Source organism: Ambystoma mexicanum, chromosome 4q (genome assembly GCF_040938575.1).
Source record: "Ambystoma mexicanum isolate Mex_15411 chromosome 4q, UKY_AmexF1_1, whole genome shotgun sequence".
Lineage (NCBI taxonomy): Eukaryota > Metazoa > Chordata > Amphibia > Caudata > Ambystomatidae > Ambystoma > Ambystoma mexicanum.
In genome coordinates this window covers 818,682,739-818,695,730 of record NC_090928.1, presented here as the reverse complement: position 1 = coordinate 818,695,730, position 12,992 = coordinate 818,682,739, and the positions used below count along the sequence as shown (strand labels likewise).

General features: G+C 39.8%; 1 protein-coding gene across 31 annotated transcripts in view; it reads right to left on the bottom strand.

Moving 5' to 3' along the window:
- Positions 1–2,531: 2,531 nt before the first annotated feature.
- The window catches only part of NRXN1 (neurexin 1), a 2,019,102-nt gene continuing 2,008,641 nt past the window's right edge, over positions 2,532–12,992 (bottom strand). For all 31 annotated transcript variants that reach the window (XM_069608380.1, XM_069608381.1, XM_069608367.1 and 28 more), the window contains one exon: positions 2,532–5,598. In XM_069608380.1, coding sequence (XP_069464481.1) covers positions 5,294–5,598 — 305 coding nt within the window. In that variant the 3' untranslated portion in view covers positions 2,532–5,293. The remainder of the gene's footprint in view (positions 5,599–12,992) is intronic.

Genomic DNA, 12,992 nt, shown 5'->3' with positions numbered 1-12,992 from the left:
TTGACAGTGCAGGCGAGCACATGATGGGTTATTCCAGGTCATTCTCCAACTCCCTGACCAGGTCTAGGATGACATGGTGAGGGAATCGGTATCTTCCATACACCTCATCATCTGGCATCCCAAATAATGTGGTTTGTGGATGGAAGATTCTGGCCTTCCTCCTCATCCTCATAAAACAAAGGGGTGCCTGATTACAGTCCCTGGTCCTTCAGGCGTCATATAATAGTCAACAAAGGTTGGACCAACGGAACAGGGAATAGCCTCTCAATACATTTATTTATTCATAAATACCAATAAATGTTCAATTGTCAATTTCTACAAAAACTTTTATTTACATATCAAATTCATATAAAATACTAAAACATTTAAACAAACAAATATCTACAAGTTCCACTCATACTGATTCACTCCAATCTGATGGTTCCATCTGTGTGTTCCTAATCACACTGACGCCGAATGTAGGTGTGATTAGGAACACACAGACGGAACCATCAGATGATTGGATGGAGAACTTTTGTTCAATGTGTAAATAGAGTTGGAGGCCGTTCATATATGAGGCAAAATATACATGTCAATAATTTGATACAAAAAACCTAAAAGTAGAATGAATGGTAGGAGTGAATCAGTATGAGTGGACGTTTTTCAATCGGAATAACTCCCTTGAAAGAGGCATTGTAAATCAGGGCCTTTGTCATGCAAAATCATTGTTGAAGACATCACAGTTGACATGGCAAATATAAATGGTAACCTAAAATATGAAATCACATATGACATAAAAATGACATCATCATTGGCATCATTCATAAGCTCACATATTATAACAACCAACCCATCAACCTTATTAACCAAGTATGGCAAAGGACAATATCGGAAATCAATTACTATCATTGCATTTGCACTATGCAGGGTGATAGAGATGCAACACTGTTTCCAAGGTATTCCTTTTAATGTCTACGGGCCTCATTCCGAGGGCGGCGCAAAGGGATACCGGGCACCGTTAAGGACATCGGTGTCGGTAATCCCTTTGTGCCTTACTACGAGTTCCCTTAGCGGGTCCCTTCCTTAACTCCTTCCTTAATTAGAGCCAATAATGGTACCGCAAATTGTGGTACCGATATTAGCTACATCCCCCTTCCCATTGAGCCCTATGGGGGCTCAAATGGGAATGGGGAATGGTTTGGTGAATGGGGACTTACCGGTCCCGCCAAGGTCGGACTGGACCGGTAAGTCCCCACCTCACCAAACCGGACACGGTACCAGTATGGGAGGTAGTCATGGCGCAAATAGCGCCATGACTACCTCCATACTCGGAATGAGGCTGTATGTTCCACAATTGTAAATGTTTTTCAGGAAAAAGCCTTATAGCAGAGTTGCAGTTTATGGATGACAATGATGAGGGATTGCAGAAACTAGTATTAGTACCGGGCGAGGACGCAATCAGAATGAAAGAGCCATTCTGATTGGCCCTCGCTGAGTCGTTACCCCCGGCAGGGGGCGTGGCAGCCCCTCAGCCAATGAGGAGGCTCGAAGCAGGGCCATCCCCGCTCCGAGCCTCCCCAAGGCTGAGAGGTCACATTCGCCCCCCGCCGGTGACAGAGGTAAGGCTTTTTTTTCCTTCCCTCCCTCCTCCCACCTCCCTGCCCTCCCCACCCCACTTACCTTCTATGCCTTGATCCCCAGCGGGGGACGATGAAAGCCTCCAGCTGTGTGAAGACTCGGAGCAGGCCATCCCCGCTCCGAGCCTCCACACAGCTGGAGACTTCCATTGTTCCCCGCCGGGCACCCAGGTAGGTTTTTTCTTTTCTTTTTTTGTTCCTTTCCCCTCCCTTCCACCCTCCCAACCCCACTTGCCTTCTTTTTTTTTCAGGAGCGGACGTGCTGAAAACACTTCTGTTTCTAGCACGTCCGCTCCCGATGGCTGCCAGGGAAAGGGAAAACGGTCTCCGTTTTCCCTTTCCATGGCGCCCATTTTCTTTGACGTCTTTTTGCAGGCCGGGGTAATAATAGCTATATGGTCCTCGCGGCAGTAGAATTACCAACTCTGGTAATGCCCCAGTGCCTTCGTTAAGGCCCTCACTTCGCTCGGGGCCTATAACTATGATAATGCCATCGCCGTTGGGGCATATTGCTTAAATATAACAGAAGACTGACAGAAAAAGAAGGAGATTAGCAGGCATAGTTGATCTTCAAGTAATGTTAATTTTACAGTGTACATATTATGTTCATCACAAGAATTTAAATTATGAAATAATTGACCCGCTGCTCACCTTTGTTAGGTAAATCATATGTGCCCATGCATTTAAAAGATAATCTACAGTGAAGAACTTAAATCATTCAGCCATGTTGTGTGTTTTTTGTATATTTAGGAACAAAAATAACTAATATGTAATCGAGAGTGGAAGAGACACCGTAGTGAAAAAACTGTTCACAAGATAGTGATTTACAATGTGGACCATGTTTTTTTTAAAAAAAACATTTTAGAGGTGCAGAACATACAGTGCCATGTGATAAACAAACAAGTAGTCATAGAATTGTATTAAGAAATATTTTATTAACAAAACAGTAAATTCCACTTGCTTAGCATTTCCAGTAATGGATGAGTTGGCTTTGCAGTAAATTAAAAGTGTAAATACCTATCACACAAAGCACTATATTGTTAGGGACATCTGGCCTCTTGATTTCTTGGGGGATGGATCATTTCACACATTACTTTAGTGTTTTGTTAAGAAAGGCAACACAGTACAGCAATAGAAACGATTTCCTCTCAGCCAGACAAACAGAGTTTGTAAATGGAAATAATCGTGTAGGTCATGTGTGGAACCATAATGGTGGTTATTTGTTTTTAGAAATGCGTCTATGTTGGCATACAGTTATAATAATGATATCAATGTAAGACAAAAGAGCAGTAATCAAAAACTGTTGATGATAAATACTCAAAATAGTTTCCAATTTAAAAAGTTGGTCAGTTGTGTTACCATGTTAATACAGTATTACAGCATTTACTTGAAATTAAATTTGGATTGCATTATGACATATGATTAGAATATTCCAATGTCTATTACCCATATTAAATCCGAATAATAAAGTACCGTTTTAACTCCATGATCAATTTAAATTGGCTGCTCCCAAATAATATATTTTTTTTTCTTCAGAAAACAGGGTTCTGTATGTGATGTAGAAACAACCCTTTCCCTATTGATTAGAGCTGCTGACTCAAACATCAGACCTGTATTTGCTGCCTCCATCCGTCCCTGAGTACAGCTGCATTGCAATGGTGTTAAGTCTAGATTCCACAGGTGAACCATATGGCAAGAAGTAGCCCTAGGGTACTGTATGTGGAACATCCTCATTGCCACTTCATCAAACATACGCAAAATTAATAAAGCCCTTTTTAAAAAAATACATTATTCTAACAAATTTGTTTGGCAACCCCTACGAGTGGCAGTTTCATATCGACTGCATGCATTTCAAATGTTTGTTTGCAAGAGATTTGCCAGTCACATATGTTTCATCAGGAACTGAGAGAGTTTAGTTTAAAGCTACTTTTAAATTCCTTTTTCTTATGGGTAAAGTGTGAACATCTATATTCCTCCAGGGAGGCCAACCAGTTATTCTGTTAATTTCTCTTCATGTATCCTCTCTCAGCCTAATATATTCTTCTTGAATTTCATTGTAAGCAATATATTACTCTATGTTTTATTGCTATAAAACTACACAAAATAAAAAAAATAGCTTTTTAAAACGAGGATATTCCAGCTTGTGCTGTGTGAAGAATATATTGAGAGAAGTTATAAAAAAAGAAACGTGTAGTAAATTAGGACAGATGTCTAAACCATTAGATTATATGTTTTCTCTGTTATAATAACAAATAATACTACAGAATAGATTTTGTTAAAAATACTTCCTGTTGTGACAAAATGTGTACTTCAAAAAGAGTTCCTTGTACACATTAGGCCACATAATATACCTTTGATGTTTCCAAAAGTGAACATGTAGCTCCTCACTTTTGAGAGCTAAGACTTTTTGAATACACCATCTGCACCTGTGTTCGGTGGCTTTATAAACATGTAACAGAATACTAGATAATGCTATATACCCTTGGATGAGTTTGATACATTTGAGAAGCCATACCTGGAATACATTTCTTATGAACAACGTTTTTTGGAATGTCATACTTCATAGGGCATACAGTACCTTCCTTGATTATTTAGGGATTGGGGGATTGGAGTTCGATTTTTACATATATAATTATTTTTGCTTCCTGACCCACTTCTTTCATACACAAACCTAAAATATAATGGAAAAGAGGCTGCTGAAAAGGTAAGAAAAAATTAGCTGTCTCTTATGTACATTCATACACACACCCATCAGCACCCTCACAACAATGCAAATTAAAGTGAAAAAAAGAAATTGATTATTTATATTGGCTGAAAAAGAAAGTGTTGGTTGCTTCAGATGTCATAAAACTTCCTATAACTAGCAACACTTAGAACATTGAGGTTACCAAAAATGGCAGAGCAGATATATTTTGCATTGTCTATACAACAGGCTATAAAACATCACTTATCACAGTCCAGAAAGCACATATAGATGTGTTTTATATAAACATATGTTGTAACATAGTAAGCGTGCATGAAAATTCTTCCAATGATTGCATCTATGCCCTCTTGTTTTCTTTGTGAAAAAAGTGCCTTATAGTTTACATTTCTGAAAATAAGGCCTCCATACTATTTTCCTCACAAACACAAAGGGGCTTCATATATGTATCATACAGACGTCTTCTGAAAAGCCAGCACCTTCTTTGTGAAAGCTTGTTCCAATCATTGGTTCATTGCACTTGGCAGCAAACTCTTGAAGTCTGCGAGTTGAGCCATGTAATATGACGAAAGTCTTGTCTGGCAAAAGACTAACTTACTTTGCAAGAAAGTGCTAGCACTTTGGCTAAATCCAGATCCATAGGTAGCTTCTTTTGTATTGTGCCTTGATGTTGAATTTTTCCTTGCTTTATGAATGCGTGGCTGTCATCATTGTCTTTGAAAATGTCCCAGCAACATAAAGTCAGGCAGAATAAATGAAAACACTGTATTAGGGAATTTTATTGGCTCCTGCGTTTGAGAAACAAATGTTCATAATGCTTGTTTTTTTGTATTTAAAAAAACAAAACAGTCTCTCCTCTCTAATTGCATTCCCTGTCTTCTTCTGCGTGTGCTTCATAAAAAGTAAAGTAAATCAGTTCCTATTATGTCTCAGATAAAATGGATATTTCTATACAAGTGTTCATTAGATGTAGTTATCAGACATAATATTCTTTATCCTTGTTTTTCTTGTTTTTGTTGGAACTTTTAGCACTGTTGGGCTGTTTTTCCTTGATCACAGCCCCATTGGACTGTGCTGAGTTACTGATGTAGTTTCGACTCTCATCAACATGGTAGGAACCCTCATCTCTGTTTCTGTACTTGTACATGGCATAAAGGAGGATGAGGATGCACAATGCCGCAGCGGCCACGATTCCAACAACCATTCCTGTTGTGCTGCTTGATTCCCGAATGACCTCGGCTGAGCCAGGAAATTCTCTCCCTCCTGCTCTTGTTGGATTCGCTGTGGGTATTTAATGGAAAGGGGAAACAATATTAGAAATAAAGCTACAAACATGCTTAAAAGGAACATAAACATACAAGAACACAAGAGAGCATTCCAGAATTATCAACACATTCTTTTTGAAGATGGTCCAATGCCATGGTTGATGGATTGGTATATATTGGATTAAATTATCACTCATGTTGTCATCAAATGAAGGGAGACCTAAGAGCCTTATAACACTACATTTTCTGTTGCCGTGGGCAAAGACTTACTATTTCTGGTAAAGTCATTGTTAGGATCTACATTATTACATTTCCATAATACTAGAGGGGCAACCAATAAATACACTCCACTATTCTCTGGGGATTGGCACCAGCGCTTCTACAAGGATACACTATATCATCACAAATGATAAAACAAATAAAATACCTATTGTCACTCATACGTTTACACTACTGTACACGTTTCTGGTGAATTTCTGGACATTATAAATGTGTTCACCCTAAACGTATGTTGCGTTATGGTGAAAAAAAAAACACTTTGTTTTGTAAATGTACACATGCAACTCAACTGTCTTCTGTGGCACTTGTGATTCTGTTGAGCATATTATGTACAGAAACACCCTGAAATGTAAGCAAATCTAGGCCATGTTCTAATCTGCTTGCAAAGTTAGAATCTTAATATGCATGTATTGGTAATGTGATGCAGAATGTATTGTTTGACAAGTGCTTTCAATGATTTTGTCATCTTTCTAACTTCATTAAAAGCCGAAAGCTGCAACCATGAATCTTGTCATTTTCAACTTTATTCTGCCCTCCAAAAGGAATTGTGTGGGGAAAATGTGAAGTCCTTTGCCTAGCACATGTCTTCGCTTGTAATTCATGAATTGCAAGTATATGATTATGAACAGGTACTTGTAACGATCAGAAGGACCTGACATGGTGCTCAGAGAACCAACCCTTCAACAGGCATTGGCTAGATGAAACCACCTGGATAGAGGGCTGTAAACAACCCTTCAACCACAAAGATGTTGGAAGTGCGCATGCACGGTAGTTGAAATGCAAAAAAAAATCAGGCACTAAGTGTTTCTATTTGGGGCTCAAAATGCTGGCGGGGTTCTGTCCAGACACGTGCATGCATTGCACATCCGTCTGTACCCAGTGCTGTGTAGGGTAGACCAACTGCAGGGGAATTAGCAACATAACTTTCACACCTGCTTCGCAGAGATGAATCTGCAGAGGCTGTGACAGAATTTGCAGAGATAAACTTTGTGAACCTGCCACTTGCAAACTGCTGGTGTTGATTCCACTTGTATGTGTGCAGGGCATACACAAGTGGACAAAATAGTAATTCAGGCTCTCATTGTTCCCATTTTTAAGTATTTATGGTCAATGTTCACAAAGCAAGGTATGACCTATTAATCAGCGACATGCAATGTAAATCAAACGTTAGAAGGAAAATGTTTGATAGAGAGCATAGGTCAAGATCTCCACCAATGAAGGGGATTGTTAATTGTTTGCCTTACATGTGACTGTGTCTACACATAGATTGATCTAGTCATCACCATGACCAAAAACATGAATACACAAGTAGGTGGGCGTTTTTCTCTCAAAGTGTAATATAACACTGTCAGCAGGTTGTTTCCAAGTAGACTGTGATGAATTGCGCTCAATGTAAAATTACACGTTAAATATACAAATTGCGTACGTTATAGTCAGCATTATTCTACTTAATGATGCATTTGATAATGAAAAACCATGTTGTTCTGATTATTTGAGCCACTGAGATATGATCTAAGGCAGAGCTCGCAAATAATTACCTAATTTATGCTTGAGGTACATTCCTTTGTCCTACGAAATCGAACTTTAGCTACTTCCATTTTTTTTTCATGTCGGCCTTCAGTGAAACGCAGCAATGGATGAAAATACGTTTTGCGGACATCTTTTAATGGGTTACTCCATTAGAAGGGATCACATTTGGCTGACATCTTGGAACGGGTTACTCCATTAGAAGGGATCACGTTTTGTGGCCGTCTTGGAATGGGTTACTCCATTAAAAGGGATGTGCGTGCAACACTTAGGGCAATCTAGTTGATGAATCATTGCAAGGTTGTCCAACTCCAGGCCTCGAGGGCCGCAATCCTGACGGGTGTTCAAGTAATCCCTCATTAATATTCATCAGAAAAAAATTGCATACATTTAGACTCATTGGGCCTCATTACGACCCAGGCGGTAAGGGGTTTAGGGCAGCGTAAACAGCGCTGACCCTTGCCGCCTGAGTACGAGGTCCCTTAGCACCATGGCGGATTTAACACCTGCTTTTAGCAGGTGTTAAAATCCATGGTGCTAAGGGACCATGGAGTTAATTACGCCACCGTAATTTACGGTGGCGTAATTAACGCCTTCCCCACTCCCATTATGCCCTATGGGGCAAAAATGGGAATGGGGAAGGGTAAATGGGGATTGGGGACTTACCGCCCCGCCAAGGTCGGAATGGGGCGGTAAGTCCGCCAACCACCATGGCGTAAACATAGTTTACGCCATAGTGGTAAAGTCACGGCCCAGGCGCTAACTTACCGCCTGGGTCGTAATGAGGGCCATTGTATGCAAATGTATCTCATGAATTTTAATGAGGGGTTTCCAGGCCTCCGAGGCCAGGAGTTGGACAACCTTGTTCTTGAGGGAGTATTTCCTCTATGCGTGCACTGTTAAACTATGAGATCTTTGTCATTTTCGTGTTTTTAGCTGAGAAAACCCTCTTTAGAAAACAGCATACTTATTTATTTTCCTTAAACTCTTTATTGCTAATGACTTTGCATGCACTTATCCTGATACCCAACTTCATTCTATATTTACTATTCCTTAATTTAGTTCATTGAGCTCAGTGAGATAAGAAGTCCTACACTATAAAAATTAAAATAAAAGCAATCGCTATATTCTAGTAACTTTATTGACTGCATTCAAGGCCAATAACACTGGCGTGAAATTTTCAACACAATCAATTAATAGGCGTTACTGAACACAAAGAAAATCAATAATAGTGAAATATATCTCCTCGCAAATGATGTTAAACTGGTGTGATTTCAATTGTTACCGGATGTATGAGTTCCACTGGGGCACATTCTCTAAGAATCAGTGGCACAGTCATGTTTCTTTTGCGTGTTGATATGATTGGTTATTTGTAATGCGCTTAATACCCAAAGGTTTCTAAGCGCGGACCCAGCGATCGAACCTGGGTTGCTCTATGTTGTCTTGCTTCCCAGGCGAGCATGTTGCCCCTGTGCTATCCTTCCGGGACTATTAAGTTCTTCTATCGAGCACACACCTTTCTGATGAGGCCATTCGTGCATTTGGTGCCGCAGATGAATGTTGCTGCTGAATACTATGCGAGCCCCGAGGCTAATGGGATCTTCATATCACTTTCAGAACTATCCGTGTGAGCTTTGTAGACACTAGATTCTGAATAAATATTCATTTAAATGTGCCACTTGTGTAAAGTTTGCGCTGAACACCCCCAATCAAACAATAGTGACTTCCACAGAATTTACAAGATCTCTTCAACAACAAAAGAACTGTGAAGATTAATTTCTTAACAAGATGTTTGGCATTTAAACCATTGCAAATGCCTCTGTATGTGAACTATGGTACACGAAATGCAGTCCACCATCTCTCTGCTAAATGTAACACAATGTATTACTTTCCCCCTTAATGGTGGCACACTCATGACAACTTAGTTTGAACCATACTGCGGGTAGCAACAGAAAAAAAACGAACTTGACTGATTTCTGACGCAAGTAGCAATATTACAATAATTTTCTGGGTGTAGAAAACGAAATCCGCTGTGGAAGCCTGTCAATACATTGACGGGCAAGCATTGCTCGTTCCTATTCATATTAAAATGCAGCTTTTTCAAATGCTGTCAATTAACTTTCCCCACCTTGACATCTCAGCTTGTCTGAGTTAGAACAAGTTATGCTCAGCAACGAGGGCAATAAAGAAAGCGGGGCCCATTATTCAAATTGTGCTCAAACAGTTTGCCCAACCTGCGGGAATGCCACTAACTCGCAGAACACCTGCACAATTATCTCACACATTCACTCAGCCTGTCTCTAAAAAAGTATGCCTGATTGATGTCATGGTGACATTTTCAAAAAGGATTCTAGATGATGACATTTTATGTTGAAAAACATTCTGTATGCATTTTTATAAAAAGTCACTGGTCTGCATCTCACATTTGTATATGCTTTATTTCCCCTCATTATTACAATCGCTAGCTGCTTATGTTAGAAAAAAGAAATGCACTTGTTTGCAGACAGCACAGATGACATGTTCACACTCCTGTGTGGTGATTCCTTGAAGGCCAAAGTGTGTATTGTGCAGTGGTTCTTTTGCAAAATTGATAGCCACAAGCTTCATTTAATTACTGATATGTTGTATGTTTATACATGTACCATCCACTGTGAGCAGTGGGTGCATAACGTGCACTTGGAGTGAGGAATGCTATGGGGAAAACCATCAGGAAATATGAAGATGACAGACCGAAATAGCCTGTGTAAGTCTCTTCTGCAACCAGACTTTACTATCTCATGGAAGAGTGTCACTGATGGTACATTCCTTAAATATGGAGGCAAAGCATTCCATGTTTTGGTTCCTTTTATTATCACTCATCGAACTAAAATGTCATTGGATTTCATATTTTCTTTCCCTCTAGGCTAACTTTGACTGTATTCGTGCTTTTGGAGGCTGAAATGGTGGAGCCATTGTCTCAACAGATTGTGTAGCGCTTCAATACAGATGCCTTATGAGTCATACACTCCATCCAATATGACCATAAAGGCCTGATTTGCAAACGCGTTCTTTAAAGGGGAAGACCCTGTTGAAAAGGTATTTTGGGTAATTTGGAATGTCCTTGGATGGAAGGACCATTTTTCATCAAACCACGGAGGTGAAACGTAATACGGATTCTTTATGAATCCAGGATAACACAACAAGGACTGCCTGAAAAGGCCCTAACAATATACCGCAACTCTACTGGGGAGAAACAAGAGGGAAAGCCCATTAGTAGAGGGTGTCAAATGTGTCTGACTGATAACAAAAACTACAACAGTAACACTGTTTCAATCTCCTATGCGGATAACCCATTCCTTCCACAAATGTTATGAGTCATACATGTTAGGGTGCCATTTTTCTTTAAAAGTCCTCTCGGCATTTTAGGGCAAACAAGACTTTGGGCATATGTGTTAATCTATTTTTGATGTTATGCCACTTGTCTAAACTTGGCCACTGCAATAATCTCATAATCTTCCAATTGTGCTGTTATGAGCCTGTTTGTAAATAACTATTTAACGTGTACCCTAATCAATTCCGAAAGTAGATGAATCTTGCCTCCAGAGGCCAGGTGTGCCCTAGGATCTAAAGACATCTGCAAAGGAGCATGTAGATGCTATCCCTCCAGTTCCCGCCTTTTCGCGGCCGTCATATTGGAACAGTCAGAGAAAAGCCATAGATGGGACCCCTTGCATTGTTCCTATTCCACATCGAGTGTATGAGAGAGGTTGTGCACTCAGACAGCCATACAGAATGTACCCTAGCATTGAAAGTGTGGAAGGATTTTGCATGGAAGAATGCTATATGGAAGGATGTCACCTGCCAAGATGTCAGAATACATCGATGAATACTATGGGCGGATGTTAAAGTGAAATCTGATGAAGAAAAAGTGATGTCATGAAGATGATATATGAACCTATTCTGAAACGATATGAAAGAACTGTAGCACTAAGAGTAACATGTACCTAAAGCTAAAGTAATCATGGATCTAAAGTAACTTACTGACCAATAAGTGTAAATGCAAGGTAGAAAGGAAACATATAGAAGCTTGCTATAGAGGAATATATAACGTGGCAAGGATGGCCAAATTAGGAAAATGGACACTGGCTCACGTTGAATTTTATCCAAGCTACCTCAGAGACAGGCCGAGGCTGTAAGAATCAGGAGACACAGGACAACAGCTTTGTGTGCAGAACTGATGATGAGTCAAGGTTGGCTCTGATTTAACAATGGTCTTTTCAAAGGATAAGCACAGAGTACAAAGGGTGTACATGGATAAGCTCTGAATGTGGGACATTCTTCATAGATGGAAGAAGACGAAAACATCTGTGAGAGCCAAACTGCTGGTCAATTCAAAGTGTACAAAGTTAATATGAAATAGAGTGAGCAAGTCTCTAGAGGCCAAAAGGAGCAACAGCATCCTGCATCATTAAATCAAATAGCAGTAAACGGAAGGCTGAAATGGTCACATTTGTGACTCAGAAGTGGAAAACAAAGGCTATTCATTAGAGCCTTAGGTTAAGACAGTATGATCACACTCCCTTGAAAGTTGCAGGACAGTGAGCAGACACAAGGTCAACTACAAACTGAAGACATTGTCTGATATCCTACCGATGAGAGATTATGGACTCATTGGGAAAATGGGGAGTAGTCTGATAGGATTCAAACACCAAAGTTTCGTTTCACATATGTGCTGCAAAAGTGCCAAAGGTCCAAGGTTGGGATAGTATGGCGGCCAATCAGTGGGGTTGAGGGAATACTTAACATACAATGTTGCAGGAACCAATCCATTGTTGGTATGTCCACTATAACGAGTACTATACTACAGACAAGGGGTAGCCAATGACGCACTAATCCTTATATGTTCGACAAGTAGACATGTTCCCTTCACCAATCCCTTCCCTTGATAGGTTTTGTATTTTGCCACGTAGTATGACATCATAAATGATGCATATTGGAGTCTAAGACCTCCATGCAATCAAGTTTGTTTGTGAGAATGCATGCATCAGTCTGATATCTGCCAGTTGCCCTGCTTTATTGAATTGATAATAGAGTAGTATTTTGCTATATTCTTTGAGTCTGTCCGATTGTTTTGTCTTAGATCATTGTTATAATTCCATCTAGCACAAAAGAAGCTTCAAGGTGTTACAGCACACATCTTAGCACCTACTGGATACTGCTTGATGTTTTTTCAGTGATGCATCTTTCTTTGCACATCAGCACAGCACGACATTCATTAAGTCCTGACTTTGAGCATAATTGTTCACATATTAATGAAGTATTGTATGAATAACTGTTCAATTGTATGAATAACATATTTGTTGCAGAAAGCAGCCAAGCAGGATCAGTTTCTTCCCCAAATTAGCAACTGGGAAAAAGAACCTGATTAAAGTGATAAGCAGGATTCCAGGGTCAAGTGTAGATGGAACACATAACTTTGGAGTACTCAAAATACATATCATTTTCCCTTTCATTACATAAATTGCCATATAGAAGGCCTTGCCCAGATTCCATTCAGAAACAATTGGCAAGAGGCACATATTCAATTGTTCCCCCTTAAGAGTTTTTGTCCATTACTTTTTTAAA